The following is a 25,007-nucleotide window of genomic DNA, read 5'->3' as shown; positions in this document are numbered from 1 at the left end:
GGGTTGGAACAACATAAGGGTGAGTAATTAATTACTGACAGAATTTTCATTTCTGGGTGAACTAACCCTTTAAGGCCCTGTTTTTGGCCAATCGGATCACAAGTAGACAAGGGAGACACATTCCCGTTTACGCCTCTTTTGTCCACTTTCAACCACTTCTGTCCTGCTTTATTTGAGGGGAGGGTCTACTTCGAATGCTGTGAGTACGTGTTAGAAATCAAGAATGAAATGAAAACATCGTTTTTGGTACGTTTTTCATCTTAAAACCAAATTTAGGTCTTCAACCGGCAAAGTTCAAATCACACCTGTCTAGCGCAAGTCCCATAATATTAACGTAGGCGGAAAGAAGGAGGTCTTTTGTGGCTGTCCGAATGCATTCGACCACATGAGCGTCTACATTACGCCAGTACGGATGCGTCAAATGTGTTTTTGGCTACCTCTGGAAGTGGTCGAAAGTGGACAAGCTTAAAACGTTTTAGACCCTGCTTACACCTGTATTTAGTATCGTCCACTTGTGATCCGATCTTAATACCAGGTGTAAACCAGGGTGTTGCTATGCAGCACTTTGTAACTAAATTTGGTTGCTAGGGTGGTTTCTGAATGGCTGCTTGGAAGCTGCATGATTTGAGATATTCATAGAAAAGGCCCACAAAGTTTAACGCTTAAAGTCACCATCAAAATTGACAAATCTTCTTCTTAATGGAATATTGCAGTACTTATAATAAATTGTTTATCTGTGCACATCATTGTTTTTATTAATATTTTTTTACATTCATGTGTTCTTGTAGTATTTAATCAAATAACTTCCCCTCCCCTTGCAGCTTCATCTGTTCTTTTCTCTGATGACGCGTTTACTGGCACAAGGGCGGGAAAATAACGTCCAGCAAACTGTCACTCACATGAGACAGCAACAGCAAACCAAGATTCAACAGTCCAATTAATTCTAATGAACAAAATCAAGTCCCACCCTACATTTTTTATAAGAAGCTGTTTCACTTTTCCAAGAAGCTGTCAATAGAGAGGAAAAGACAATTGCAACTTCAATTTCATGCCGACTTTAAGAATTAGGGGTTTGTTCAAATCCATAAAACAGTATTAGAACACTAATGCATGCACTTACAATTAGTACACTAGTGATGATTTACTTCGCAAACACTAGCAAATTTAAATTGAGGTCATCCATAAAATAAAATTCCTTAATGAATGGCAAAAATTGATGTTTTATGTTTTTCCAAGAAAGGTACAGTAAGGTCCTCATTAGCCATTAATCTAACAACTAAACCATAAATCAAAGAAGTTTTCTGTATTAACGGTCCATATAAATCATGTCTTTAATAGCAGTTTAGAAAGGAAAATAGAAAAAGTATTGCACTGATAATTAAACACACTGACAGACAATAAGTGGACATTTTTAGGACAATTTTCTTTCGCCAAGTAGCCCTCATAATTGTGACAACCCAAAAGTTCATGTGTCCTGTGCTGAGAGGTTCAGCACATGCTCACTTGTCACATACAAATTTAATACCGTCTTCCATGACATGAAATGAGCATCTTTTGACACCTTTGGTCATTATGCTGGTGCATGCTGTGGAGAAAACTTGTTTGTGGTCATTTGACAAAGGACTTTTAGTGAACAGCATCCTGTGAGTTACTATTCTCTGCCATGCTCTGCACAGGTAGGGCTTGTCAAAGTCTGTAGCGCTTTCAGCTGACCTCCACCTGTGAGATGATGATAATGATGATGATGAGCAGGGCACATCTGACACCGCTGGATCAGATCCATAGTTCCTCATGATGGCATGAATGGTGGCGAAAACCACGATGCCGTAGTTTCTGCGGAGTCTGTCCAGCAACTCGGTACACTTTCTTAGGTTAGCCTCCTGACAAACAGTGCTCTCGCCGCCACTGAATCTGTCCACCCAGTAGAAAGCAGAGATGCTGTCGATGACCAGCAGGCCGACGGAGGGCTGGCTGGAGAAAGTGTTTTCGAGGTAGTGCAGGGTTAAGAGGAGCTGTACTGAGCTGTTGCAGTGCACTACAGACAGCCTGCGCAGACATGAACGTACCCTCTCCTCTGGTTCATTTTCAGAGCCGTCACTCTCCTTTAAGTCTTCGGCCAAACGTCCCTCCAGAGCGCTCACTAAGCGCAGCATGTCAAAGTGGTAGTCCGTGTCAATGAAGACCACCCCGACCTCCAGACCTCCATTCTGCACTGGCGTGATGCAGCGGATGATCAGGTGGTACAAGGTTTCTGTCTTACCTGTGCCCTCCATGCCATGAAACTCCACAACGTCACCTGTACGGATGCAGAAATGAACTGATATTTAAAGACCACATATTATGCTTTTTCTTTTAATATAGCTAAAACATAAACATTTCTTTTAATATAGCTGTTTGTGCATGTAAATGTTTTGCAAAGTTACAAAGCAGGCTTAAGATAATAAGATAGCTAAGATAGTTGATCTCTTCAACAGAAAACACTTGCCTGAAAACACCTCGTTTGCAGTCTTGCTATTATTTCCGTGTATATCCTACATCACCATGTTACATATTTGCATAATGAGAACAGTTGGGTAAGTGATTGTTGATGTTGAGGAGATGCTGTTTTTTCACTACGAGGGCAAAAAATTCATGAACTTCCAATACCGACACCATAGTTAACATAGATGTAACACTGTTTACAGCTGTTCAAGAAGCCTCAGAAGCTATACCCCATTATGGTAAGGCCGTTTAAATTTCCGATATACACTATGTGGTTGACCAATCACAACAGACTGGGCCAGCTGATCAATTGATGAGTGGAATGGGAAAAAAAGCAAAGTTATTAGAAGTGAGTTGAACTATTTTTTAACTTGAGTGCCACATTTTTAGAATGTCGTTTCACGAGTGAGAAGCTGCAAAAGACATAAGACGAGGGTGCAACTATAAAGCAAGTCCACCAAACATAGAAACAACAGGAAAAATAACGCAATGGAATGCAAAAACCTGTTTTCATATTTCATTTTGCATGATTGTGACAGGCTGAAAGGTGCTGTTATTTTCTGTTTGTACAAAGAATTTGATGTTAATAATAGCCTATTACGTGTGTTATTGATTGCTTTTACTTTTTGGCTAAGAAATATTAAGCAATTTTTATTTTATATTATTTCTGAGTATATAGAATATGTTTAAGATAAGTTTGTACAATATTTGGCTTCATATTTCAGGCATATTTTCTGCCAAGATATAAGATTGGTCAATCGTTCTGAAAAAAAATAATATTGCGATTATTTTTTTGCCATATCGCCAAGCCCTACTTGACTCTCTCTTGAGGGATGAGTCAGTTTGTGGTGAAAAAAAAGCTCTGCAAGCCACAAATCTAGTCATCTGTGCCACAATGCACACGACCTGTGCATCGGCCGTTCTATGGTTGCTATAGTTGCCAGATAGCCGGATGGGCATCTGTGATAAGGAGAAAGGGAAAATTTTTCCCTCAAAGCTTTGATCTCACAGTCTGACCTCTTCTGTCTTCCTGACAAGGCAGTCGTAGAGAAGTTTACAGAGCTGAGGTCTCAGTCAGCAGCTTTCAGGAGATATATCCCTCTCTGGGGGCCTGTGAGGGCTGAAGGTTATCCCCTTAGGGTTGATGCAGGATGAACAGAGTTATGTAGGGCAGTACAGATTCCCTCTACTTCATTTACCTCTCTCCCCAACTTCTGTTGGGTTTTGAATAGAGATGTATGCACCCCTTTGGATGGGTGCTCTACTATAGCCTTGGTTCACCAATGTTAATATGTAGAGTAAGCTCGCCTCTGTGCGTCCCTCCTTGTTATCTGTTGCATTCTATGTTCTAGTGCTAAAAGAAAGCCCCTGTTTACACCTGGTATTAAGATGCACTTTGGATGATCGGATTACAAGTAGACGAGGGAGACACATACCCACTTACACCTGGTGTTTAATCAGTCTCTATTGTCCACTTTCAACCACTCCTGTCCCTGATTTCTTCAAGGGGAGGGTTTTTTTCATATTTTTTCAGATCTTTCGATCTAGTTGACAAAAGAAGCTTGCGCCTATTACATATGAACACGACCGGAGACGACAGAAAAACATACACAGAGCAGCAGCTTTTGTATCTGCTCTGAAAGCCTCAAGACCCATTTAACGCTGTGAGTTCGTGTTAGAAATGGTGAGAGAACATTGTGCTTGGTACGTTTTTCATCTTCAAACCTTGTCTGTAAAGGCCTGTCTGGTCTTTAACCGACAGTAGGCTGTTTTTTTTTTTTTGTGGCTGTTCTAATACATTCGACCACATGAGCATTTCATTACAACAGCAATCCAGTAGAATGCGTTTTCGACTACCTCTGGAAATGGTTGAAAGTGGGCAAGCTCAAAACGTTTTAGACCCTGTTTACACCTGTACTTAGCGTCACCCACTTGTGATCCGATCGACCAAAACGCATCTTACTACCAGGTGTAAACAGGACCAAAAAGATGAAGCTATAGCGGCTCTTAGGTAGAGAGCCTTGACACAAGGCAAGGTATGAGTTGCTCGCCCCCAGTTAAATTGAGGTCTTTAAGTAGGGCCTAGGCTCCCCTGCGGCTTCCTTGTGGTTTAAAGCCAGGGTGATGAGAGTTATTGGGCAAACTGCATTATGTCCCGCTCTCTTTTGCCTCCCTTTGCCACTTTAAAGGGTCAGAATGTATGCTCCCCCTTTACTGAGTGGCAAATACAAAGGGAGGAGTTAGTCACTGTGGTTTTTAGCAGCTTGCATGCTCCTTTTGTTAGGCTGCTCAAGAACACCTTAAAGTAGAGCAGGGTGAATGGAACAATGATGGGCAATTCACAAGAGTCTATCTGTTTTGTTTAACTCCCTCCCTATATGTTGTTGGGTCTTGAAGAAGGGATATATGCTCCCCTTTGGTAGGGTGCTTCTATAGGGATAGCCTAATCAGTGTTACGAACTGATGAGTAGAGGTGGATCGCCGATGGCATTCCTCATCATTGTAGCATTATATAGTTTAGCCATTAACTAAAGTTAATCCTGGATAAGTGCTTCTACTCAAGTTATGGTATGAGCTAATCTCCCCTAATCACTCTAGGGTTGTTAAAATTGAGTAAAAGCTCCCCTGCAGTAGGTACTCCCTAAGAACCTTGTCAAATACTGGTGTGATATGCCTGACATAGTCGAAGCTCTGCTCTTGGAGCTGTTTAAGGCAGAGGCCTGTCCTGCAAAGGAGGGAGGAATGTGGAAGAGCCGTGACTTCCCTTGCTGTAAAGCACAGAAGCTTGGTGATCTTTCCTAGAATTAGGGACTATTGGCTTAGGGAGTAGCACCACTACATGAATCACATGGTATGCACCCATGGGATTGACACGCTTCTGACTCCGGCTGGGTAATCCGTAGAGTCAATTTATTCTTTGCCTACTACATTTGTGCATATTCGCAGCCAAGTGAAGAAGGCATTCCCTCAGCTTGGTGTAGTGGGTATTGGTTCCCCATAGCTTAAAAAAAATGCAGCATCAAAGTTCCACTACAAAAGGTAACGTTTCAGGTTACGTCTGTAACCCTGGTTCCCTGAGATGGGGAACGAGACGCTGCGTCTCAGTGTCATACTTCTGGTTTGCCTGCATCTTTCCTACAGACACAAGAGATAATGACGTGTAATTTAGGTGCTTTTATACTCATGGGTGCTCCGCTTGTGAAATCATGGACAGCCGTCTGCAAATGATTATTAGCATTTGTTTATACATGCCTTAGACACCTGTCATGCTGATGGCGTTTCCCATTGCGTCAATACCAAGTAGGGCTATCAAATTACAATTTGGCTTAAATTGTAAGTTAACATAAGAACAACTGCTCATCGGTTCACAAGGGGTGGAGCGAGAGGGGACTGTATTATTCCCCTCTTAAAGTGTACATTTATTCAGTCTGTATTTTTTGTTAAAGCTGCACGGGAATAGAACTCCATCCCATCAACAATTAGAGGACTGAATATATACGGTTCTTTTAAGTTTCATCTTAAAAATGGTTAATTAACACTCAGCTCTGTCAACATTAGAATTTGTTTTATTTGATTTTATCCTTCCTGTAACAATGGCTCATGGTTATTTTTTATTCTCCAGTCGCTATCTCTCTGACCTCTTAAATAGCACAAAATTAGTTTAAATAAAATGTTCTATTAATATAATGTATTTAATATGTATAATGTAATTAAATTAAATATAATAAATTTGAATAAATTTATTGCAGCATACTAATATTTTGCTCATGCCCTCTTGCGGCATCAGGAGACAAGCCAAAAGCTTTTTCCCCCTAATTGAAATTATGCCTTTTAAATTAAAATATAATTTGAATATTAGTAATATTTAATTCAAATTTAGTTTTTCAGACATTTTGACATCCATAATACCATGAAGCAGCATCTTGTTCCCCTTCTCAGGGGACCAGGGATATATTCGTAACCTAAGCTGTTTTAGAGTTTTCGTTTAAACGTCTGAAATAAGGTCTGTGGTTAACACAAGCTATTTTCACATTTTTTCTACAACATAAAATACACGAGTAATAACTCCTTGTGATTTTTATAGGTTTTTAATTGTCTTGAAAAAGGCAGTTGCTAACAAGTAGCTAAATGGGACTACAGAGTTCGTCGGGAACATTAAACGTCATCACGGGAAACAGGTAAACTCAACTACTCAAGTCCACTTTTACAGATTGTGTTAATAATCGAGCTGTTGCAATCAATTCTATCTCAAACTTTCAAGAATTTTTTTTGAAAATAAAGACTGAAAGAGTTTTTAGAAGCTTAATAGTGGTGAGTTTAAAACATGCAACCATGGTGTAGTTCGTTAATAGCCTACGTTTAGCTTTTTTAACTTCTGCTTCAAAATTCGAAAAGTTGAATTCACTGAAAAGCTGAAAAAGCAATGTTCGTCTGTGAAGATTATATGATGAACAAGAATGTATAAAAATCATAAACTTTTGTTGTTCACAAAGCTTATTTTCTGCATTAATTTAGTTTTTTTGTTTTTTTAATTGAGGGAACCAGTGTGATTCTAACTTCCATGTTGCCCCACAAAAATACGTCATCACTGCAGCATTCTATTAAATTGCTGAATTTCAATTGAGATAGCAAACAGGATGATACATTTGAATTTGAAGGTGAAATGTGTTATGTCATCACTAGTGGCACCAAATGGTACTGCAAAAGTTATTGTTTACAAAAAGGTTTCTGGAACACTCCCTCATATGTCATTGGTTGGCCAAACAGGTGTGTACAGTTTTTTTTTTTTTTTTTTATAATAAATAATTAAATGACAAAAAAGAGCAAAAACATATTCTCCCTCTTTAAATTATGAATGGTTTATTAGTTGCCACAATTATTGATTCAAGTTCAATTAAAATGTAATTAATTAATTTTTCAGTATGTATTACCCAGAAATGTTCACACAGACAACATATGAGGTATTCCAGAAACATTAGATGATATCAGTAATCAATGTTTCAACTGCCACCAATAGAATTTATTTAATTCAATTCAATTCACGTTTATTTGTTTAGCGCTTTTCACAATACACATCATTGCAAAGCAGCTTTACAGAAAGTGCATGAGTCCATATTACAATTTAGAGCAAAGTCACAGTTAGCTAAAAATGTATTAATTTAAACAATGTAATAATTTAATGCAGAAACAATGAGCTCATTGAAGTAATGAATACTTGTTTGTTAACAAATTATTATTATTATTATTATTTTTAAGTTATGTAAAAACAATATTGTGGATATTTTGATGGCTGTGAACAAATTCGTCTAATCTCTAGGAGCGTTGAAATATTAAAACAATTCAAATAATCACACCTAAAATTAAAATTGTAATCATAAATATATTGTTGCACTGAATCTACAAATTAATGTGGAACCAACATAACAGTATTTTAAATAGTTGGTCTATAATGCATATGAATGGCTTACTTACAGTTGCCTCTGCATAATAAGCAGAGAAAAAAAAGAAAGAAAATTTTGAGATAATCTAAGGCTGGTCTGTTTTTTGTTTTGTTTTTACATTTTTCATTATACACTCACCGGCCACTTTATTATGTACACCTGTTCAACTATCCTTAAATGTTATCATTCACACAACATATGAGGTATTTCCAGAAACATCACATCATATCAATGATCTTAACTGCCACTTACATATTTTTTATTTATACCTCTTATTTATAATTAATTTAGCTTTCATTTTATGGATCATGGTGGAAGAACACTTCACTTCACAGAAAGATCATCTAACCGATCTGAAGTTTTGATTTCAATATTTATTTTTATGTTAAAACAATGCTGTGGACATTTGATGACTGAGAACAAACATGTCAAATATTATCATATTAGTCAAAAGTACCGATGTAATTAACGTATGTTTGTTTCATTTAACTACTGTTGTACTAATGAAATTCCAATAACTTGCATGTTATAATGGATAATTCAATTCAAATTCACATTCAATACATGAAGGGTGAGTTTGATTTCACTGCACCTTGACGTGGACCGCTGTCGATAGGAAATATATTGGGTTCAATGTCCCTCAATGACGGTCGCCCCTCAAGTCTGCTTACCAACTGGAAAAAACACAAACATTCGTGTTTACAGCAATAAAAGGCATAGCTAATTGCTTTCCAGTACTGTCTATTGTACGACCCCATTCATACATAATGCATGAACATGTCTGAATAAGGTCTGGACCTCAATTTGTACTTCCACTCCAACAAAGATTTAGTTGAAAACTGTCATGATGATAATTTGAATGAACCTATTGCAATGTATATACAGGAATATTTCATGTTTCTATACGTTTAGCCGGTTTTAAACTTAAACATGCGTTAAAATGTATTATTTAATAGCAGGTTTTCTTAAAGCTTTAATGTGAACTGATTTGTCAGATGTACCTGTGCGCCATTCTCAGCCATTCTGACTCGCGCTGTCATTTCGTTGCTTTTCGCGCAATTATTTCATGAATCTATTTCCTGATACATAAGCGTTCGACTACATTTCAAAACAAGAGTCCTACAATTTCCGACAACCTAATATTGAAACCACACAATAACATGTATTTGTATTTAACTTTCTCCTTTATTTTATATTTTATAGAATATGAGAAGATTTATTCAGAGATGTGCACCGTTTGAAGTGGTAGCTTTCACTTTTCAGTTTTCTTCTGGACTTTTATGATAATTATAGATTATCTATTATTTAATATTATGTGATATGTTATAATTATTGTATCTACTTCTCATACAACGAGAGTAGGCTATAGTAAGAAAATATGTGATTACTTCAATTACATTACTTCATTTAGACGTCAGATATTACCACAGGGTTGTTGTTTTGATGAAAAATTATTGAATTCAAATAATTGTAAAATTATTGTTTTTCTAACAGATCGTTTTAGTAGTAGACTATTATGAAATATGTATTTAACTAAAATAAAACTGAAGAATGACACACACAAAAAAACGTTTCTGACAGTCTCCACACTCTGTGGACATTCATTTGAATAGATACGTTTTGAAAGTGTGAAACTTTGAATTATGTACAAATAATACACCATATACATTTATATAAATTTATACAGCGTCACTTACTACAGTGGAACATCAAATGTGTAAAACACAGTATAAATGATTATTATGTCTTAATGTAAAATTAGGACCGACTGCCATCTAGAGTTCACCCTTCAGATCTCTATTCTAGATGATACTCAAGATGTCACCAGTCAGTTTTATTCAGTTTCAAAGTGCTTTATTGGCATATGATTTTTAACATACAATATTGGCAACACACACAATAAAAGCAGTGACATAAAAAAATACTATTAATGTTAATAATATGATAATAATAATATGCACAATAACATTTAAAGGGTCCCTATCCCATAATTATCCAGTGTTCATTGATAATATATATATATAATATATATAGGTCTAGGTACGTCTGCCATTAAAGCTGTATCGTACATTGAGTTAAGAAAGTAAACAATCATAATGCGCCACGCGCTGCTGCGGTCTGTTACAGGCACTTTGCCAGCTCGTGAAATTACGGAGCCTACTATGGCAAAAGGTTTAGTTCATGAATATTAATTACGCCATGTTGACGTTCCTTAATAACCTTCCAGTAGCGAACGTCTTATATATGTAAAGTGGCGAGGGCTTGGCTCGTGTTGAATATTAATAATCCAGCCTTTACCATAGTAGGATTGGAAATGTCGCTGTCAGCTCTGTGGATCGTGATGAGGCAGCGCGAGTGGATCCAGCATGTTTCTATTTTCTGCTTTCCCTTTGACTCGGGAAGTAGTCGCTAAAAAATAACGGTGCAAGCCATAATCAAGGGACAATTTAAATCGCGGTAAAGGTACACCTGACAACCCTGTAAACGACACATCATGGTTTCAATGCAGATGACGTCGTTATTGTTGTGACATGCGGATATGTTTGTATGCTTGTATCTAGTGCTGATGATGGCAGTGCGGCCCCCTCCATGCGTGATTGACTGCGGGACAGGGTGAGTTTGTTGTTTACTGTCACTTTTTGGTAGGGGGGGTCTACAGAATTCAAAATTCTACAGTCCTAAACTACTTTAAAATGTTTCTGAATAGTTGTAATCTGTTATGATTTGGGTCAGGAGGATTAATTCACAAATTTGGATGAGGGATGTGTGAATTGGGGGTTGTATATAAATGCCATATATTGACATATGTTTATATCTGGTCTAGCTGTCTGATGAATTCAGACTTGTAGCACTAGTCAAATCAAATGCAGAAGTAGCAGTATTTTGATGTAAACATAACATCTGCATCTGAAAAATAAAGTCTTGAAATCTGCCATTTCAAGACATTAATCAGGTGCATTATAGCTGTACAATAAACTTCCACAGCTGTTATCTGAATATGGAGAGACCGTGTACTCACTGGAAATACTGATTGAAAAATGATAAACAAATAGACCGTACAGGTTCATTCATCTCATTCATGATGATGATGATCACTGTTCTTCTTCTCCAGGTACACCAAGATTGGTTATGCAGGAAACACGGAGCCCCAGTTCATCATGCCGTCCTGTGAGCTGCATGCCAGTTTAAGTTGTTAAACGCACAGCGGGACAGATCAGAGAAGCCTAATACTGCATGTCCAGCACTCAGATCCGGGATATAATATTTGGATCCCGAATTTAATTAAAAACTGCCTTAGGGAACCACTATTTTAAGCTATTACAAAAAATCTAATTTCACCACTGCTGTAACCTCAATAGACTCTGAGCCCGTTAACAACACACATCCTTTCATAACACTTATTGATTGTGTTGCTTTTGTCAAAGGATACTGTCAAATATCATATGTGGGTTGAGTTTATTTTATATGAATGTGCTTTGTGACTTCACAGCGCTACAGTAAGCTGATTGTAGTGTTGTCACTGCAGGTATCGCGATCAGAGAGACAGCGGGTGTTGGAGATCAAGCACAGAGACGTCTCATGAAAGGGGTGGATGACCTCGATTTCTTCATCGGAGATGAAGCCATTGATAAGCCAAACTATGCAACCAAGGTGATCAGCTGTGATATGTACTGCACCAGTAGACACTGTACAATCTACCTCAGGAAGTTTATAAGCATATTTGTTGAGGCTTAAGATGTGGTCATATTTCAGCAAAAGTAAAAAAATAAATAAAAAAAGGTCCATTGTAAATAGCATTGAGATGTATGAAGCACAGCTTACACAGAAGTCACTTTCAACACATGAAACTCACATGCGACTTCCTTATAGATTCCTAGTGAAATTACTGGATTTCCCAAGCAACAGTAACAGGACATATGCAAACACAGACGGAAATGATAATGCTGACATATTACATACTTAAAGACCCCATCAAATCAAAAGGTTCATCTTGAGGCCATCTATATGCTAGTGTAATCCTAAAAAAGCCTTTAAATGTACAGTTTATGTACAGTTTTTGAGTATAAAATGAGTTTTGTCATGACAACTCTCGGAGTGCTTGGCATGGTAATGTTAATGGATATGGCAATGTTAATGCATTTGGTTTTGGCGGAATAGATCTGCAACGCTGCTGCTGCTGCAGAGCAAGTACAGAGACTTGCTACTACCAATACATTTACAGAAATTGCTGTGATCATGCAAGACATGCCGCTGCTGCACATGTAACAAACATGAAATAACCCCCGTAGCGGATCTGGAGCTGGGGAAGGTGGAGGGTTTCTGAAAGTGCGCTGCAGAATGCTAACAGCAACATTACCGGTATTTAAATGTTGATCCGCAGCTTATTGGCCACTGATGCTACATCAACCAATCATCTGTGCTATGTAGATGACGATGTGATCACTACCAAATGAGTTAAGGACCTATCAGCCTGCGCCATCTAGAGTTTCATGCCAGAACTTGGTATGAACTGCCTAGCACGTAGCAAAACAGATGGGCAAGATCACCTTATTGTGTTATGTTAAACTTCCTGTTTAAACTGGAAATACATAATTATAGGGGAAAAAAATCATTAAATGTATGAAAGTGTTTGAAAATGCCAGTGCAGCAGTGGTTCAATTATCAGTAAGTGTAAAGCTACATCCAACTTCTCAGACACTGCCTTGAAAAGGTTGTCTTTTAAAACCCAGCTTGAACACGAAGACTTGAGAGACGAATGATCATTTTGAAGGAGTTACAGGGTTCAATAACTGAGAACTGAGAAGGGCCACCGGTCAACCATATCAAGAGCTTGACATAATACCGAGCTATATAAAAGACAAGCACAAAGAAACCATTGCTCAGCTTGCAGTGCAAGAAGAGCTTTTTAAAACCATGTTCGATTAGAATTTGACACTGTCAACCACAAAAACCCACCATACCAGCAGTAGAGTTTGGTGGTCCCTTGTGAAAAAGAAGTACATTTCAGCATACTTAAAAAAGTATGATGACATTGCAATTTAGTACACTTAAAATATATTGGCATCAAATATTTAACTTATTAATCAAATTATAAAGAAGTACTTTACATGTGCTTTAGTACTGTATGTTAGTCACCACATCAAATAAGATTGATTCTTTAAAGCACAACAAAAGATTATTAAACCATAATGATTTAAAATGTACTTTAAATGAAATCTTTTAACTTTAAAAGTGTACTTAAGTGTGTTAAGAAACATAGTCATGAAAGTGAACTCTCTTTAAGTGGTCTTTTATTCCATTATGTACCTGCATTTTGAAGCATACTACAAATGCACATAATGATTTATTATGCACACTTCTTTTTCACAATGGGTGGTCGCATCATACTGTTGGCTTGCCTTTCATCATCAGGGACAAGACATCTTTTTGCAATAGAAGGAAAAATGGATGATGTAAACTACTTGAAGATCCTGCAAGAGAACCTGTTTTAAAAAAAAACCTGAAACGTGAAGTTTGTTTTGGGAGAACAAAGATAAAAAAGCCAAAGAAAAACCTTACATTTAGAAACCCCTACAGAAATTGCTTATATACAGTATATATATATATAAAAAAAGATTATTCGGTAATCAAGTACTCGCAAGCGACTGTGATTAAGCTATCTTCACCAACGGTGAGACTAAAATAAATAATAAAATTTGTGAATACCACCTCATTCTAGAATAATTGAGCTCTATTATCATTTTACTGCTATTTGGGACAATAATGTGCAATCATCATATTTCATAACTGTTGCTTCATCTGATGAGTATATTATTCCCAAGTTTGTGTTCTGGGGACAAAAGACAACATTATCTTAGACTAGAGTGATTAAGAATTCATGTAATGTTCCTTTTCTCTGTGTATACATTAGTGGCCCATCAGACATGGTATTGTTGAGGATTGGGACCTCATGGAAAAGTTCATGGAGCAGATCATATTTAAATATCTCCGAGCTGAGCCGGAGGACCACAGCTTCCTGATGGTATGTCGCCTGTACATTCTTAAAGATGAGATAATGAAGTGTTTGGCACAGTGATTTGTGAAACAGATTCTTCCCATTGAAAAACAGAGGAAGCACATACATAATTGAAGCTACCAAATGAAATATTTATTGTTTGCATAATGATAAATGATGCTGCTTTGTCTGTACCAGAGTGCAACAGTGTTTTCATGTCACAAACAGGATGTTTCCAGTGTGTCTTTTGCATGTGTGCCTTTGTCTCACTGCTCCACTTGATGATGACAAAACACTTTTTATATGCAGTAATATTTTACATTACTAAAGACCACATTTAATTTATTCAACAGGTCTTTTGTGTCTGTTTATCCTGATGTTGCAGTGCTGTGTTTTCTCCTCAGACAGAACCTCCTCTAAATACCCCAGAGAACCGGGAATACTTAGCTGAGATCATGTTTGAAACGTTCAGTGTCCCGGGACTGTATATCGCTGTTCAGGTAGACTTTTATGTTTAAATACTGTGCTTGAAAATTGTGTTTGAAATTACAATAATGTGTAAAATAAAATCTTGTCAATTAATTAGCATTTAACCCTTGTGCATCAATTAAAAAAAGTTACACATAGGTCCATACCGGACAAAAATGTCTGTTAAAAAACGGCTTGGGAGCACATACCTAAGTTTGGTCTCATTTTGAAGCCTTGTCAACAGAATGAAAGTCTATTAACAAAGAATGCATCATTTTATAGTTAAATGCCTGGGACTGGGATTAAAAATTGCAGTTTTAATGGGTTTAAATGGGGACATTTTTGTCCTGAGTGGAACTATTTTGTGTACCTAGTGAAAAATATATTTATTAAAGGAAATAGTGGTGAAATAATAAAATTCCAATAAAAATACACACCTGTGCCAAAATATATGCAGTTGGCATTAACACGGGCAAAATTCTATATATATAAGGTTGCACAAGGGTTAAATAAAATGTAACCCTCCTGTTGTGTTGCGGGTCAATTTAAACAAATTAAACTGCTCTAAACACTGGCTTAACAATTTATTTCTGCAATTTTGTGACTTCTTATTTAGGGTTGTGAATGTGCATGCAAAGTTTCAACACATAGATGTGTTATGGAAAGGATGTACAAATTTTCGTTTCCAATCAACCCTGAAAACAGTGAAGAGTCAGGTAAAAAAAAAAAAAAGACAAAAAAAGGCCTCCTTGGCCGATGCGGAACAGGCAGAATTCTCAGGAACGGCTCTCTTGGCTGACTCGGAACAGGCAGAGGAGGTGGGAGTGGGAGGCAGGGCGGGAATATCGAAGACTCAGACTATCAGTAACTCATTGCTGGGTGACGAAACAGGCTCAGTGCAGGAGGGTGAAAGAGGCCGTGTGCTAACATTTGTGCTCTCCTCCAAATCAAACAGTTCAGCACATCCACATCAGCCTTTGTTGACGGGACAGTGCTCCACACCATCCCCTCATATTCCACCAGTATTCTCTTGGTGATGGACGATGTTGCCGGCTCACGCACCTGTGTTAAGCCCTATTCGGACGGGATTAGTTTTTACAAGGGTAGATGGAGTAATGTAATTTTACCACAGGACATCTGTAATAATGCTAATTCGCACGGGATAAGAAATCTCAGTAAAACTAGCAGAAGTGCATGAGAGGGGTAACTCTATTTATGCACAGCCTTCACCTTCCTGTCGTCATGTGCGTATTACGTTGCTTCCTGATGTCACATGTGCAAACACATTTAACCTATATTTATATATATATATAAAACAGGTCTGGTCAAACGATGTATTAATTAAGTTCAGATTGGATTATGTTGGTAAAAGGCACTTACCTAACGCTAAAAGAAGTTTCGTGCCTCTAACAAGTGCTTTCAACCTTCTTTTTGATCGGAATGGTATGTGGAAAACACTTGAGGTTTGTCACAGTCCCACCACCTAGAACACAACTGAATGCTTTTTCAAGCCACTCCATACTTACAAAACTACTTTTAAACAGGAAATGACAGAATATTTATGTACATATTTACAGCGGGTTCATTTGCACGGGATTAGTATTACCTGAGGTAATTTTTCCAGACATTTTTCCAGAAGTTAAAAGTTGTTGTGATCTTTACCGTCATTGTCCGTAATGATTACTGAAATGGTACATTCAGACGGGACTAAAATCACTGAGAAGCTCTGGTAATAGTCACTTTATCCCACCTCTCCATGTTAAACCAATCCCATCCGAATAGGGCTTTAGGTTCTGGTTCTGGTTCTGGGGTGATACATGGCTCAGGCGTTGGCTCTAGCATCACGGCAGGGTTGGGCTATGTGCCCGCAGTGGGATCTAGCTTTATGCCCTTTGGGACGGTGGCGGCAGATGGCTCAAAGTGCACAGCGTGGACTGTGGTTAGATGATCCTTCACCTTTTGACGATGGTAAAGGGGAATCCTCAGTTAATCAGGACCCAGTCCACAGACTCCTGGAAGCATTGAGCCCTGCCCGGAAAAACACACTGAGGCTGTCATCATCGTATAGTTTAGCAGATGGAGAAGGTCTAAAAATATGTCTCTCAAGGGAGCGGTTCCTCTGGGATGGGAGGAGGATACGAACAGCCACTAGATCCATTGTATAATCTGTTCTTCTGCCAGAAGCGGTTGCAAAAATAAAGGAAAAGAGCTTGATCTATTCACTGTAGTGATGATTTATTAACAAAAAAAATAAAACTCAAAGAAACAAAATACTCAAGAGTACTTAGACTAGATAAACTGTAACAAAACAACTGATAAATCGGATAAGACCAGACAAATGAACTGAACAAAACGGTTTAAATACAAAAGTCAAAATAATCAACAAAATGATCAACAGGTGCAACTGGTAATCAAATCAACGAACTCAAACACAGGAAACAAAATTAGAACATGTATCCAACCCACCCAAAAACAGAAATTGACACAGATTACCCATAACATAACCGTGACAGGAACCTACACTTGCTATAGTGACGAATGCAGCATTAACTCTCATCTGACTGATAGAGACAGTTTATTTTATTTATTCGTCTTGGCAGCATTAATAGCAAGTCAACTTTCAACTGAACCATGCACATGCATTTTAAAAACTTACATAATGTTCATGTGTATTTAGTTCAACTGCTCAGGTAGTGTCAATAGCATCACCCATAATTTCAGTAATTCGCACTTTGATAGCATACAAATATTTCTGCGCATTATCTTTCATTTGATTGTCAGTCTCTACTTTACTGCCATGTCTACTCTTTTCCATCGCTACTGTTATTTTATACTGCGTGTCTTTAGTAAATCCTGATTGTACTTTTTTAACGCCAAAAAGGGGGTTTGCACTGATGCAAGCTATTTTTAAGGCTGGCTCAAAATGTCAATATATTGTTTGTTTTAGTTCCATATAGTTCCATGTTCCGTTTTGTTACATGTCACTGATCTACAGTCTGCAAAAATATATCCAAGGTAAACTTTGGGACCATTCACCCTGGACAAAGTCTTGTATTATGCATGGAATATTTTGGAAACAGCAATTTTATTTATCTGTGTGGACATTTTTCAGGCTGTTTTGGCATTGGCAGCATCATGGACTTCAAAACAGGTTGGAAAACGAACACTAACAGGAATCGTGATTGATAGCGGGGATGGGGTTACTCATGCCATACCAGTGGTAATCAACACAGATATACATACAATGCTATGAAAAGTGATATATAAGCCAAAAATGCATGATTTTCATTGTATTAGATCAAGTGGCATCTGCAAACAAATGCTGCTGGAGCTTTCCTCAACAATTTAGATGGCTGATTTCTGTTTGTTTTTATCTCTTAGGCCGAAGGTTATGTGATTGGCAGCTGTATAAAGCACATCCCTATAGCAGGAAGAGACATCACCTACTTTATTCAGCAGCTGCTAAGAGATAGAGAGATTGGCGTTCCTCCAGAACAGTCACTGGAGACCGCAAAAGCTGTTAAAGTGGGTAGCAGGGATGACATTCCTTTCTCTGGCATACCTCATTCTGATTGGTTAGTCGTGACATTGAGTGGTCAAATATTTTTATATAATGATCAGTGCAGAGGTTCTGAATACATTGTCGGGGTTAATTTTATTAGTATAGCCAGTAGACTGTGCATTATCCCTTACTTAGCCTCCTATTTCTCTCTTTTCACATGTTCAGAGTGATATGATGTTCTGTAAACCCTTAAAATAAATAAAAAATCAGTAGTGTCACACTTACTCCATCATATTTATATGTAATACAACTTTTGTACTCCTTATCTGTATTACTCTATTGTTTTGTTTGCTTTTTTTAGGAAAGGTATTGCTACATCTGTCCAGACATAGTGAAGGAATTCACCAAATATGACACGGACCCTGGCAAATGGATAAAACAATACAAGGGAATCAATGCTATCAGCAAAAATGAATTTCTAATAGATGTCGGATATGAGCGTTTTCTGGGACCAGAGATATTTTTTCACCCTGAGGTAGAAATACCACACTTTCTGAATTATTCAACATGTATACCCAGAATGACCTTTGGAAACTGTAGTAAAAGGTCTTTTCACTCTGCAGTTTGCCAACCCAGACTTCTTGCAGCCCATCTCAGATGTAGTGGATGAAGTCATTCAGAACTGCCCTATAGATGTCAGAAGACCACTTTACAAGGTACAGTACCACTATTACCATGCAATTCCAGTGGTTCTCTTTAATATAAATGCATACAATATTTTGGAAATGTTATTATTTGATAGTGAGGCTTGTTGAGGAGCCAATATTCTCAATGGCGTCAAAGTTGACATTCAATCAGTTGACAGAGAGTTTACTAAAGACACTCCACACTTCCAAAGGTGGTAGAAATGAATAAGAGGATCCAGCCTTGAACTAACTTAGGATACAGAATCACTAGTACTTACAGTATAAGCATATGGAAAATCAGATGATGACATTTGTACAGGTTCTGTTAACAGTACACATAATTCTAGCAATGTCCAATCATGGTATTCTGTTCTGTTCTGCAAATTAGATTATCTATGCATTTCTTTGTGGAACACAAACAAAGATATTTTGAAAAATGTTGTTAACCAAACAGTTTTGGTCATCATTGATTTCCTATTACTGTTATATACTACAAGAGGAGGGTAGTTTTACCCCTTCGCGTTTACTTGATTATTCAAGATTTTTTAGCTTCAGTGGAAAGGAGTGTTAAACTCCACTCAGCACTTCCAAAAACTTGAATCCTGGTAAATTTGCATTACATTAAATGAATTTAGTTAGTTAAGTAATTAGTGATTGAGTGAATGAGAGATTACATTTGCACAAGATAACTGGAGATAATTTAGGCCAGCCATTGACATGGTATATATTTTTCTCACAATTCTGAGAAAAAAGTATGAACTCGCAATTGTGACACAGTAGGTTACAGTGTGCACATCCAAAAAAAAAACTAAAAAAACTTTAGAGCAGGTGCTTGTCCAAAAAGAAACCAAAAAGATTGAAAGGACAGCACACTTCAAAAAGAACAAAACCACTTGAAAACAGAAATGGTAGAAACTTTGTTCGTCTAGCAGTAATATAGTTTGAGAGCATCGTGGCAATGTGCTGCCCTTTTGTTCTTTCCTACAGTCACAATACTGAGTGTTACAATTTGTTCTGTTCGTTTTTCTCTGTTTTCCTTACCTTTATACTGTCTATTGTTTAATCAATAAAACAGGTTAATGGGAGCTCATATCTGTAAAAGAAAGTCACTTCATTCATAGAAAATGACAGTCATTCTTGCATTTCTTTAAAGTGCACTTTGTTCAGTCACCCCTTTGACTGCATATTGCAGTTTTTGTTATGGTTTATAGTTTTCATAGTGAGATCAGTTCTTTTATTTGTCCAACAGGGGTCAGTGTGTTTCCACTCTGTTCACAATTCATCTAAATTGTCTGATCCCTGCAAATGGGACTGAACAGCTCTGAAATAACCTCAGTATCCATTTCTATATCTCACAACTCTCAGCCTGAATAAATAGTCTTGACAAATTCAATTATGCACATTTATAATTAGTGCACATCTACATTACTGTGCACAGAAATGATTCTTATTTGCCTATGAAAGAAGCTTCACTATGGAATATTTTGAAGGAATTGGACTGAATTTTTAGTTTTATTTTATTTAGTTTTATTTAATTTTTTGCCACCATTTCTTGAGGTGTAAAAAATCTTGCCAGCAAAAGCAAACTAATCAACAAAGGCCACTGAGCAGCGATCGGCTCATCTAGGGTTGTCTCTAGAAATTACATCAGCCATCTGTGACTGTTACTTCTTGAATTAACATATTACAATATTGTTTTACTTACTATTTTTGCATTGTTATTTTTTATTATTACATTACTTTTGCATTAGAGCAAGAAACTGAAGTTGTCTCTCCTCTATAATGAAAGCTCTGTGTTTAGGCATATTTCATTATTGGAAGTGCTATTTTTTGCTATGAACAAATGTTTATTTTCCCGACATAGATTGCATGCAGTGACATTAAGGCTATGCCACGAAAACTTTGTTCTGACAACTGCAGAGTTTATGGCTACCCAAGCCAGTTCTGTTATTTCCTCTACAAATAACAAGTACTACAGGATTTCACTTGCAAAACCTGGAATTATTTTCATATATCCTCAGTATTTTTAAGTTTTTAAAACCAAATATTGGAGCAGGCATTGGCAGCATCATGGACTTTGAAGGAAGTTACAAAAGAACTACAGTAGCCATAATGCTCACACATACAATAACAATTCCCATCACGCTTTCAGTATGCAAGGGAGATTTTCAATTGCATTTGCATGCTTTGGACTATATAGAACAAAGTCAACGTGAAACATATTTTGTTTACACATGTTCACACTTGATGTAGGATTGAGTACATGGATTGATTATCTGCCATTAAAATCTGTGAACTGTAAAACCTGCATTCAGAGGAAATATATTTACATATTCACATAATATCTACATCTTGCGATGGCCCTGAAATTATTGCTTTAAGCATTGATATACATGAGCTGATCATGCAAAGGACCTCACAAAATGTAAAGGCTGTTCTGTGCCTGCTCAAAATTCAGTGTAAAGGCGTTATACCACATAAAAGCCAGACTAAATTATGCCTTCTCTGACTGAAACTAGTATAAAAGTATGCAGTTGTAATTGCACTGTTAATGTATTTATTCCACATTTTAGCAGCATTAAATTGTAAAGACTCTTAAATGCCACTTCAGAAGCACTTCTGGGCCATTTTTGTAGTTTAAATGTGACATTATTTGATTATCCTCTGCAGGGGGGGATCAAGTTTTCAGGTAGAGAAATGAATTATGAATAAATTGAATTATGAAAATTTAGTTTTAAGATCACCAAAGAAAAGAGAAATAACGTCTCTTACCAGCTTCTGGTCTGCATTGTACTGTAGATTGAAAGCTGTTTACCTCAGTGAAAGTGTCCACTACCACAGTCAATCCACTTTTTTAAACTCATCAGTAAAGATGGAGGAAGCCAGCCTTTTATTCCCTTGATAGAAACCAGCGTGTCCTAATCCAAATAGCAGGATAGCTCTCCTCAAGTTCGTTAAGTGAGGATTGAACCCTCAGCCCTGTAATAAAACTCACATCTCCAGCAGATACCCTGTTATAAGCTGACCTCAGTCAGCCCATGGTCATTTATTCCCAGCATGCAACTCTGCTGGCCTTTGCCGACAATGTAACAGTAGTTTATTGCAGAAGTATATGTGAAAAAAAAGCTTTATTTTGGTTTTATTTATTTACTTATTTTTAAATAAAACACATTCTGTGGATTATAAGATTTATAAGTGGACAAAAACTGAACTATTATTTGTTTCCACAGAATACTTGTTTCCACAGAATTGCATTTCTTAGAATAATTTGCTATTACCAAGGTGTTTTTTTTATTTAATTTCTGCAGTGTTGTGGATTTTTATTTTGATTTAATTTTGATTTAAATAGTTTTTCTCAGCACAGGGATAGTAGAGTGGTGATGCTTTGTCTTTGTCATAATGAGTCCATTCAAACCGAAGCAAATTTGTGCATGTTTATAGATGCTTTTGCATACATTTTTCCATGATTTATATACTTGAGCTATATGAACATAATGGGGGGGGTGAACATAATGAAAACACAGATATATATCAGAATTATGTGTGCATTTGTATGCATTAGAACATTGTCCTGTCGGGAGGCTCCACCATGTTTCGGGACTTTGGTCGCAGGCTGCAGCGGGACCTGAAGCGCGTGGTGGACGCCAGACTCAGACTGAGTGAGGAGCTCAGCGGCGGCAGAATAAAGGTCTCATCTCATTAATGTCTCCGAATTTCTCACCCCACACTCACAATCATTATGTGTTGTAGTGCGTTTTGGATACTTACTCTGTTTTAAAACTTTTCCTTTTCTTTTTTCGCATACAGACGATAACATTATTGTAGTAAAAACTACAAAAAATGTTGTATTATGTATGCCAGGCCAGTAGTTGGCGATGTCACTTTGTAAAATAACACTACCCACCTATAGACCTTATGCACCAGAGAAGCGAGGGCGCCGCCATCTTTAGAATATTGTCTTTTAACTTCCGTTTTTGCGGTCGCTCTGTATATTTCTATAGCGCTGCTGTCCAGGAGTAATTAGCTTTTGAAGTGGATTTACTTAATGTAAAGTTAGCGAAAGTTATCATGAGGACTGTAATGTTTAAAGCAGATGACTTAACAAATGTCAGTCGACTGGGAATATTTTAAAACGAGCCGTTCATTAATAAACACGCAAAAGCGCTGTGAAAATACAGACCGGAAGTCAGCTGAAAAGGGGCGGGGCTACATAAGGTCTATAGACTGAAGATGAAGTTAAACGCATACGCATGACATCACCGGTTTCACAAATTCATGTTTTTGTAGTTTACACAGAGATTATAACAGTATTGTTTTTTTTTAAAGTTTGCATTTTCAGGCTAAAACGCATAAAAGTTTTTCAGTTTTTAGTTGAAAACAGTGTCGTGTACACAGCCCCTTAATTATCCTGCTTCTTATAATGCCTCATTTTCCCCACATTTTTTTTTTTTCTCTTTCATTTTTGTAACAGCCCCGTGAGGCAACATTGCCTGGAAAAAAAAGTGGTAAAAAATAACATCATACAGCATATCGTTACATTCCTAAAAGAGCATACATAAGCATTTCAAAGTATATGCATTTACTTGGATTCCCTTTACTTCGCTTTTCATGTCAAGTGTTTGTAAATTTTGAGTGGAAATATTTTAAATATAATGGATGCATATTATACAAGTAGATATACAGACACAAATAATGCATAAAGTAATTGTCTGATGCCTTTTATTGGATGCTTAATAAAACATTTAGTCCCGTAAGAACATAAAAAACATGTATTTGTACATATAGTCGCATCAGTAACCTTATTAACGTTGCAAGATGTAATTAACTTCCATACATTGCAGATCCGTTATGTATTTCCTAACATGTTTTTAGAGACGTTGTTGAATGCATAGTGAAATTCTTTGAATACATCTGATTCCTCATCCAGCCCAAGCCCATGGAGGTGCAGGTAATATCTCATCACATGCAGCGATACGCCGTGTGGTTTGGGGGATCCATGTTGGCTTCTACGGTAATGCTCACACAGCATTATATGTCTCTTTTTTGAATATATTCATCACTTAACCACTGATTCATGTCCCTTTCTTAACATTCTATAGCCCGAGTTCTTCCAAGTCTGCCACTCTAAGAAGGACTATGAGGAATATGGACCCAGAATCTGCCGCCACAACCCTGTCTTTGGCATCATGTCCTAGTGCTGGTCTCGCACCCCGCTGTAAGCCTAGATATCAATTCAATCGATTTATCACCTCACCATACTACACTTTGATTGCCACTCCTCTTTGAAAAGGAATAATTCAGGCTTTGACAAGCTTAGAATAGAAAGAACAAAGCTTTTTGTCTATCATTGAAAATGTCAAAGCCAGGCACAAGGTTATTATGTGGATTGGATCTGGAGACTTGAGGCTTGTGCTTTGATAGCAGGCGCTGAATGTTCAATATTGTAAATGCAGCAAAAGAGAGGAGTTGAAGAATTGCACATTGATGCAGGCTGTGCAGGTGAAGCTATGCAGTGGGGTATGTTTACTTTGCCACTCATTTCAGTTTCTGTGTTGGATTTTAAAAGAATAGTTTGAAAATATTTGACAATTCTGTCGCTGTGTTGTTTCAAACCCATATGACTTAGTTTTGTCAATGAAACACAAAACGATGTTTAGGAGAATGTCCAAGCTGCTTTTTTTTTTCATATAATGAAAGCATGCTGTGACTAGTGGCTGTTAAGCTCCAATAATAACAAAACTATTAAATTTGTGAGCAAGGACTTCAATTTTGCTCTGTTCTTCTATCAAAGCTATCATATGACATCAGGGCCCAGTTGTTCAAAAGTTTGATCAGATTTCGGTTTATTGATTGGGTCAAATCTTGAAAATGGGCTGTTCAAAATAATAAGAAAAAAGGATTCTAAAATTGGATTCGATCACATAATCCAATCTTGGTTTTGATTCGGATAAAAAAAAAAAAAAAAAAAAAACGTTATTATCCTGATCTCAGCAGAAGGGTGCATTCAGGATGGATTTCAGGAACAGAATGTAATAGAACTTGGTCAAATATTACAATGTTTGTATCTGACACATTTACAGCTGTCACATTTATAGCATATTTATAGCTGTCAAAACGCATTTAATTTTAACTGTCATGCTGTCATTTTAACTGTGATGATCATTAGAAATGAAGCAGTCAAAAGTAGTTTCTAACAATTGCATCCCTCATTGCTTGTATATTTGTTTGTTGTGGATCAGATGAGGGGTCTAATGGTCTGTTCCATGACATGGGAAATTCGCAGGCCCCAGTAGGAACTTTTAACTGGAATGCCTCCTCAAGTAGGATTTGTGACTGGGGAAATCAGGGGAAGCGCAACAACCCCGACATGGCTGCTCAGCACATCAACCATAGTGAAACAGTTGTGAAATATTGTTTATTAGCACTTCTGTTTG

The 25,007-nt window shown here is 37.2% G+C and overlaps 2 protein-coding genes across 4 annotated transcripts; one reads left to right on the top strand and one right to left on the bottom strand.

Moving 5' to 3' along the window:
• Positions 1-1,314: 1,314 nt before the first annotated feature.
• Positions 1,315-10,290, bottom strand: xrcc2 (X-ray repair complementing defective repair in Chinese hamster cells 2; the record flags this gene model as incomplete). The annotated part of the gene is given in 4 exon segments (XM_081353074.1): positions 1,315-2,296; positions 8,515-8,596; positions 10,221-10,248; positions 10,250-10,290. Coding segments are annotated over 4 exon segments (948 nt in total). The 3' UTR covers positions 1,315-1,499.
• On the top strand, positions 10,254-24,522 carry actr3b (actin related protein 3B). Of its 3 annotated transcripts, none has more exons than XM_081353072.1 (13): positions 10,254-10,385; positions 10,484-10,535; positions 11,035-11,090; positions 11,449-11,573; positions 13,834-13,944; positions 14,322-14,417; positions 17,498-17,605; positions 17,767-17,910; positions 18,249-18,422; positions 18,511-18,603; positions 22,136-22,261; positions 23,501-23,584; positions 23,673-24,522. In XM_081353072.1, the coding sequence occupies exons 2-13, from the start codon at positions 10,489-10,491 to the stop codon at positions 23,766-23,768; spliced, it is 1,260 nt and encodes a 419-aa protein (XP_081209198.1). In that variant the 5' UTR covers positions 10,254-10,385; positions 10,484-10,488; the 3' UTR covers positions 23,769-24,522. The 3 variants fall into 3 exon arrangements, with proteins under 3 accessions (XP_081209198.1, XP_081209199.1, XP_081209197.1); XM_081353073.1 differs by having other exon boundaries at positions 10,274-10,379; XM_081353071.1 differs by lacking the exon at positions 10,254-10,385 and having other exon boundaries at positions 10,408-10,535.
• The last annotated feature ends 485 nt before the right edge of the window (positions 24,523-25,007 follow it).

Source organism: Scardinius erythrophthalmus (assembly GCF_964197995.2).
Source record: "Scardinius erythrophthalmus genome assembly, chromosome: 22".
NCBI lineage: Eukaryota > Metazoa > Chordata > Actinopteri > Cypriniformes > Leuciscidae > Scardinius > Scardinius erythrophthalmus.
Note: the sequence above shows the minus strand (reverse complement) of the source record. Positions and strands in the feature narration are given on the sequence as shown.